An 8261-nucleotide genomic window follows, 5' to 3' on the forward strand; every position below is an offset into this window, starting at 1 on the left:
GTGTGGCCTCTAATCTTAATTCACATTAATGTCAAGCCTTACTTAGCGTCATTTGATCAGAAAGAGTTCAAGTTTGTTGCTTGGTTTTCAAGTCATCTCAAGATAGGTTCATGTGTTTATTTTCATGCCTTCTTCATCAAGTTTCTCAAGCAATTATCATGTTTAATCAAATAACAACCAAGGATAATTCATTTGGAGTCCATATGATCATCATTGTGCCTTGGAATGCAAGGAAACATAAAAAATGATAAGTTGGTGCAAGATTGGCCTAAAAATTAAGTGTGGCATGCCTTTGGTCCAAATACCATAACTCTCTCAATTTTGAACTTTTATGGGCGCTTCTTTTTTCCAAATGTCTCTTTTGATGTTCTATTTAACTTTCCTTTTTAGGTCAAACACCAATTCATGCTCTAAGTACCTCAAATGTTGAAGGCCACTTATGCACAAAACTAGGTCCATCACATGGTCGACCTAATGTCCAACCTGATTTTCCGTGTTGAAACCCCAACTTCTCATGCTTTCCATTTTCACCTCAAGCATCCAATTGAAGTGGTTATTTTTTAATTATGTTATACTCCGTGAAAGGAACATTTGACAAAAAGAAAATCAAGAAATGCACAAGTAGATTTTATTTGGCCTTAGTTGGAAGTTGGTGACTTGAACTCTGTTTGTACCATGACCTGTAATTTGCAAAATGGCGTAAAACTCACATGGGACCACTTTTCACATGTGCAAACTTCATTGTGATGATGAAACGCGTTTGGTACAAAGAAAAATGACCTGAATCACTCAACAAGTCACATATTTCACACCATTTATCCCATGGTTTTGGATCTAGAATTTTACAACTTAGTTATGAAGAGCTCACTCTGAAACAATCAAGCCCAAAACCTTCAAAAAACCAAAAGTTCAAATTCTTATTTTCTCTTGATTTTAACCTCAAATCTTTGCCCATAAAGCTTCATTGTCTTCATTTGAAGCTAACTGAAGCATTACATAAGTTTGAAACTTCTTGCAAAGCTCACTTGGAAATAGGTAGATACGAGTTTCTATTTCACTCAAACAAGTTACTATTCTCTTCATTTTGTTCCACTAATCAAAAATCCTAACCTAACTTAAATTTATTCATTGTTTTAAGCATTTAATTTTACTTTGAAAAACTAGGGTTCTTCATGTTTTCTACAAATTTTCTTTGCTTGGAGTGAATCAATGGCTCCAATACAGAGAGACATGAATGATGAAGTGCTTAGAAGCTTACACGCATGATATTTGAGCTTGAAAACATGAATTCATGAACTTGCAAATTGAAGTGAACGAATGTTGAAGATGAAGGTATCCGCGCGTTTGAGTGGAAAATTTGAACTCCCACCCAATCAGATAGCGACACGCTTTCCTATCCGTTATATTCATATTTTACTTTTATTTTTTAATTCATTTTATTTTCTTTTATTTCAAACAATTATTAAAAATAGCTCCCTTAACTTTTTTAACTCCAATTTTTTTCTATAATTCTCTAAAAATATTTTCTACCTTATATGTTTTCCTTTGTTTTCTTTTTAATTCATTTTAAACAATTTATTTCTCCATCATTTTTAAATATTTTGAGATCTAACTTTTGAGATCTTGTTTATCATAGTTTTTATGATTTTCCATAATTTTCTTGGTCATTTATTTGATCATTTGATGTATGTTTTAAATTTTCCCTTTATTTGATGATTAAATGATTATTTGATCATTTTTAGTATTTTGGGTTGATGATAAGTTTGTCTGATGATATCTTGAAGAAAGTTGATTGAAGTAATGATCTCATCTCCCTTGCCCTAGTGCTTGATCAATTCTTAATTCTCTCCACTTCTTCTTTATCTTTTTATTTTGATTTTGTTTTGACTTGTGCTACTTATTTTAGGAGAAGGATTTCTATCATTTCTCTAACAAATATGGTATATAAATTGCTATTGACCGGCCTCATATAGGTGCTAGTTTTACATAAGTACACTTACGATTGCTTAACATAACACTAAATTGTTCTGATTTGATTGATTCATTAATAGCACTAACATTAACCATTAATTGTGTTAACTTCACTTTATCTTTTAATGTCATTTATTTTATGTCATTTATGATTTTTCCATTTACATTCATGTCATTTATTTGTTTATATTTCTTGTCTTTATTGCTTTCTTATTGCTTATCAAAAGACCAAAAAAACTTAAATATGAGAAAACCTAAAAAAACTTTTAATAATTTTGTGTGGACTTGATGTTACTATCTCATACTTATGGAGTTTGGACTTTGGACTTAGACTTGGGATGATTTCCCTTTTCTTAGAGATTCATCTGATCTTTTGATTCATCTGGACCTTGGACTTTCATCTAAGAACTTGGCCCCTATCTTGATACACAGTTGAACCTTTGAACTTGGCTTTCATCTGAGGCTCTGGGATTTATCTGGTCATATTGATTTGCTTTCTTGTTGCTTATTGTGGTTAAATTCCAAAGGAAATGAATGCTCATCTTTTGGTTAATTCACTTGCACACACAAAGTCTTTCTCTTGGGCTACCTTACAATGAGACCTTTTATTCCATCTTATTTACTTTATGCTTTAGGATAGTCTTTTCATCTTCTCTCATTCTTCATTTTTCAAAACTTCTCTCGTTTTCAAACTTAAAACCTTTCATAATAAATCTTGACTTTGTCAAGTGATCATCAAACCTTTTTCTTAATAAATGCTAAAACACTTAAGCATATTCAAACACTTTCAAAACATAAAAAATACAAATATCATCAAACTTTGTTTTTGTGCCTTTTGTGTACTTTTCTTTTAAAATCTTTTTCAGAAAGAAAGAACATTAGTCCAATTCTTTCAGTGACGCAAACCCTAAGCCTATAAGATTGAGGTTGCAGTTGTTGATATTTTCCACTTGAATGTGAGACATGTTTGTTGATTAAATCCAAGTAAAGCTCTTCATATCAAGATGACGCAAATACACACTCCTTCATACTTGTAGATGACAATTAGTGTTTTCCACTCGAAGACGGCAAAATATCATTTTCCTTTAAAATCAAACAAAACAAACCTCCGTTGTTTTCTTTTTTAGCAGAACTACAAATGTTTTGACTTCCGTATGACATAGAAGGGGTATGTAGGCACAACATGCGATGTCTTGTCGAGCACACAAAAATAAAACTATTTTTTTTCTCATCCCACCAATCTTTTATAAACTTTAACCCTTTAGTTTAAAAACACAGATTTTCAAAAAGATTCATGTGAAATACTACAGATATGAAGGGTGTTAATACTTTCTTCTTGTATAACTAATTCTCGTATCTAGATTTTTTTTTTTTTTTTTAGATTTTATCAATATTTTCCCATTTCTTTGAATAATATTGTTGTTTTGATATATATGAGTTAGATTTAGTTAAATATGAAATATATTATTAGAATTTAATTTTGGTCACAGTCATATCACGTTATATATGGTGTAAAACAAATTGCTAACATAGATAACAGTAGAGGATAAGAATCTACCATGGAACCAACTTGTTCTGCTTGCGCCATGGAATGGAGCATCCAACTTGAGAAATATCTTCGTTCTAGTAAACCAGGTAAATGTCATTTATGTCATATATTGTCTTTTTTTTGTTCATTTCTCATACCTTTCAACAATATTGAAGGACAAAAACGTTGGCTGTTGTACTGATTTTGGCAAGGAAATTGTTTAGAGACCATACTTGATACTTTCAGCATTGTGATTGGAGTCCCACATTCTTTTCATCACAAAATACATTAATGTTTTATATATCTTTACACAAACATAACTGTTTAATTGCATCAGCTGTATTAGGAGGGACAAATTTTGTACTAAGGTTTAGGCATTTCTGATGTATTATATTTAATATAGTTTTTGCTCTTTCAAAAAAAAAAGCCAATGAATTAAAATTAATAATTAATTCTGTAAATAAATATTTAAGCAACACTGAATTAAAATAAATAAATAATAATTATAAAATAAAAAATAGCTCTAATCAATATTCATACTATTCACATGTCATCAAAAATAATTTTTTATTTTAATCACAATGACACGTAATCAAAATTGAAGGGAGATAACAAATTTTCAAATGAGGTAAAGTCGAAGAAAAAAAAAATTAATTTTTAAAATGGAATGACTAAATGATAAGATAGGAGTTGTCATTCCTGGGTTGATTCCTGTTTAGCCTTTTTCATTTTTGGACTTAGGCCCTCTTTTTTATTAAAGAAAAATGGAATGACTAAATGTGAAGAATTAGGGGTGTTCGCGGTGCGGTTTGGGCGGTTTTGACAAAAAAAATCATCCGAACCGCAAGAGAAAAAATCGTGCGGTTTGGTTTGGTTTGGTTGGCTTTTAAAAAAAATCCAAACCAAACTAAACCAAACTAATGCGGTTTGGTTCGGTTCGGTTGGTTCGGTTTTTTACAAATATTTTATTGAGCCATAATACACATATAGATGACAACATAATTTTGTATTTAGACATTCATACACTATCAAATAATAACAAAACTCTTCATATTTTGACAATAATTTTCCATTTAATATGTAAAAATTAAATTAGAAAAAAGTGGAATATTAAATATAAAATAATAACATAAAACAATATAAAAAATATTATAATAAAACAAAATAATATAAGAGACAAGAGATTAGTGAAGATGAAAAAGAAAAAAAAGTGTTGAGAGATTAGAGAAGAAAATGTGCGATAAAAACGAAACTGAAATACGGAACATTTACATAAAAATAGAAGGTGAAAAAGAAAGAATATAAGAGAGTAGATATTATAGAAGAAGAAGGAAGATGTATGTGGTAAAGAAGGTGCGATAATGTTATTAGAGATTTGAGAAGATCGGGACTAAAATTATATGTGTAAGGATGAGAAAGTTGTTGGTAATCATAAGGCTAATGTATAATAGGTTTAATTTTTGGTTGGATATGAGTTAAGTAAAATTTAGGTTGTAACATAATGCGGTTTGATTCGGTTTGGTTCGGTTTATAAAATACAAACCGCAAACCGAACCAAACCGTGCGGTTTTGTTAAAAGATGACCCAAACTAATCCGAACCAAATGCGGTTTTTTGCGGTTTCGGTTTGGTTTGGTTTGCGGTTTTCTATTGGGTTGGTTTGGTTTTGATCACCCCTATGAAAAACCATTAAAATGGAGAAATAAAAATACATTTAAGCCTAAAAATTAGGATTGTTAAAAAAAAAAATCAAAGAACTGGACGAAATGTTATGTTTGGTTAGTGAACCAAACCATAATCCACAAACACTTCTAGAATCGAACCGAAACTAAAATCGAATGGAACTGAAACTGAAAATGGAAAATACTTAAAATAAGTTTAATTTTTTTTTTAAAAATGAAAAAATAACTTAATGGTTCGGTTCTTTGATAAATAATTTGGTTTGGAAAAAATCTTCTAACAGTTTAGTACGGTTGAAAATTTTAAAACGGTATACCAACTCAATAATTTTGGTTTAGTTCTTAATAAATTGAAAGGTTTTATTCAGTTCAAGTGATTTTTTTACTATATTCGATTTAGTTCAGTTCAATTTTTCGCATCCCATGAATAATCCCACTAAAAATAATCATTAAAGCTAAATATTTTCATGAAGTTTAATTTATTTAACAAACAAATTATCAACTATTATTCGAGGTTACAACTTATAAGCAGGGACTGGTTGTGTGCCGGGTTCAGAGAGGCTGTCACAGACTGTAATTTATTAGATATTCCAATGGAAAGGCATCCTTTCACCTGGGTAAAAAGTAGAGGTACTGCACATGCTATTGAAGAACGACTTGATCTCTAAACTTACCAACTTAATCGCTTCTTGTTCAGACCATAGCCCTATCATGCTTCATTGTGATCCGACCCACCGTATCAGCCATAAGAGCTATCGTTTTCGGTTTGAGAATGTATGGCTTAAAGAAGATGAGTTATTTGATGTTGTGAACCAGAGTTGGAATGCTGTAGATAATGGGGAGGTACTGCATCGTATTAGTAACTGTGCAAAAGAGCTTTCTATTTGGAATAAAGTAAAATACAAGGAGAAGAACCACAATCTTGCTTTACATATGGCAGCCATGGAAGCTGCTAGAATGGCTAATGATCAGGGTGCAGCCGGGAGATTTTTTGAGGCGCAGAAAGAGTACAACAAAATCCTGATTCGGGAGGAAATCTTCTGGAAGCAAAGAGCTAAAATGCATTGGCTTCGACACGGTGATTCGAACTCAAAATTTTTCCATAAGTCGGCAACAGTAAGGAATAATTTCAAAAAGATAGATATGCTTGTTGATGGTATAGGGGCGGTAGCTAAAGATCAAGAGGGGTTATGTCGCGTTGCAAGTACTTATTTTAAGGAATTGTTTGCGGTGAACCAGGGAGAGTATGAGCCCGTTTTGTCTTGCATTCTTCCGGCTGTAATCAACACACATCCTGACCTTTCCGTCCTTTTTAGGTACAGGAACAATATTCGCAACCCGCAGCGGGTAATTCACAACTTGCAGAAAGCCAGCATCAAATTGTTTCTCAACCTCTTTCTTAATCTTCTCAGACATATCTGGGCGAGTCCTTCGAAGATTCTGCTTGACAGGAGGACTATCTTCCTTGAGAGGTAGACGGTAGGGCTGGGCATCGGTTCGGGCCGGTTCGGGTTCGGGCCCAAAAACCCAAACCGAGCTACCCGTCGGATGAATAATATGGGCCCAATTTCCGACCGACTTCAACTTCGGTTAACTCGGGTTCGGTTTGAATCGGATCGGTTAGCATGATTGGATTTTTTCGGTTATTTAAAATACTTGGGCCTGTCCCATATTTCAGCCCAATTTTAAAATGACTGGAATTTTTTAATTTTATAAGGGGTTGTTTTGAATTAAGGCCAATAAAGTAATCATACCATGAGTTAGACTAACATTTGAAACATCCAAAATTTAAGCCCAAGAAAAAATTATTATCAATTTTAATATATTATTAAATAAATTGAGATTAAGTTGCTTAATTATTTTTATTATTAAAAAAATTAATTTATTTCGACCAATATAATTTATTTTTTAATTTGGCAAACTTCTCATTTAAAGCATGTTACCTAAATCCTTCCAAAATTTAAATAATTAATTATTGACTCTCAACACAAACACAGAGGACTCAATTAATTTACATCACCAATAAAAATTAAAGTTCAAATTACATTTAAACAAATTCTAAAATTATGAGAACATTGTATTTGACATTCTCCAAACACTTGTGCCTTCAACCTGCAACAATTCTACTGATAATAAATCAGATAAGTATAATCCAAAAATGATAAATAGCAACAATAACTACAAAACTTCAAAAATAACACTTAATTGTCAAAATCAACAAACATATATTTTTATAAATTTAAACACCAGTTCATGAATAGCATAGCAGTAACTTTGTGCATTTTTGCAGAGAAAATTCAATAAATTTTTTTGCACATATGTGCTTCAAGTCTGCCATCAACAAAAAAATCAAATATAGTATCATACAAATTCCTTTCCTACACACATGGAAGTGAAATCAAGTAACTTTCATCTCAAATTTATTTCAACAAATCATTCATTCAAATTCCCTTCTTATACACATTAGAGGAAATTCCCTTCTTATACACATTAGAGGAGAAATCAAGTAACTTTCATCTCAAACTTATTTCACCAAATCATTTGATTTCATAACAGTCAAACATACTTCACTAATTTAAAAAGAAAATTCAAATCATTTAGTATATTTCACCAAGTCACTTAATACTAAATCTCAAACATGCTTTAATATATTTTCACCAAATCATTTGATTTCATAACAGTTCAATATACTTTTATCTCAAACATATTTTACCAAGTCATTCAATACTAAATCTAACAGTTCAACATACATTAATAATTTAAAAGAAACACAAATTGCTAATCATATAAAAGAATGTTCAGTAATATACCCCATTGCTAGAGCAGTAACAACCCAAGTAACAAACTGATGCAACTCCGGCGCCGATGTTAAATTGTCACTCCTCCAAGCTCAGATGTGATTTTCACCTAAAAATTGATTTAGAAGATTATGGTAGCACCATTTCCATCAAAACCTGAAACAAAACAAGCATATACACAAGGTCTTAGACTTACTTCATACACATTCGCAACTGTAATTCCAAGTTCAAGCTTCTCAAACAGAGATATAACATACACAATACACAACCAAACAAGATTTTAAAT

The 8261-nt window shown here is 31.4% G+C and overlaps 1 protein-coding gene and 1 long non-coding RNA gene across 2 annotated transcripts; one reads left to right on the plus strand and one right to left on the minus strand.

The window, feature by feature from the left end:
- The first annotated feature begins 3530 nt into the window (after window positions 1–3530).
- LOC131621656 (uncharacterized) lies at window positions 3531–6427 on the plus strand. The gene is made up of 3 exons (XM_058892684.1): window positions 3531–3606; window positions 5875–6333; window positions 6417–6427. The coding sequence occupies exons 1-3, from the start codon at window positions 3531–3533 to the stop codon at window positions 6425–6427; spliced, it is 546 nt and encodes a 181-aa protein (XP_058748667.1).
- A 694-nt stretch (window positions 6428–7121) lies between these two features.
- Window positions 7122–8057, minus strand: LOC131621596 (uncharacterized). Its single transcript, XR_009289630.1, has 2 exons — window positions 7988–8057; window positions 7122–7300 (listed from the first exon to the last, which is right to left on the minus strand). It is a non-coding gene; the product is annotated as an uncharacterized LOC131621596 (long non-coding RNA).
- Window positions 8058–8261: the final 204 nt, after the last annotated feature.

The sequence above is a fragment of the Vicia villosa genome, unplaced genomic scaffold, assembly GCF_029867415.1.
Source record: "Vicia villosa cultivar HV-30 ecotype Madison, WI unplaced genomic scaffold, Vvil1.0 ctg.000010F_1_1, whole genome shotgun sequence".
Taxonomy (NCBI): Eukaryota; Viridiplantae; Streptophyta; class Magnoliopsida; order Fabales; family Fabaceae; genus Vicia; species Vicia villosa.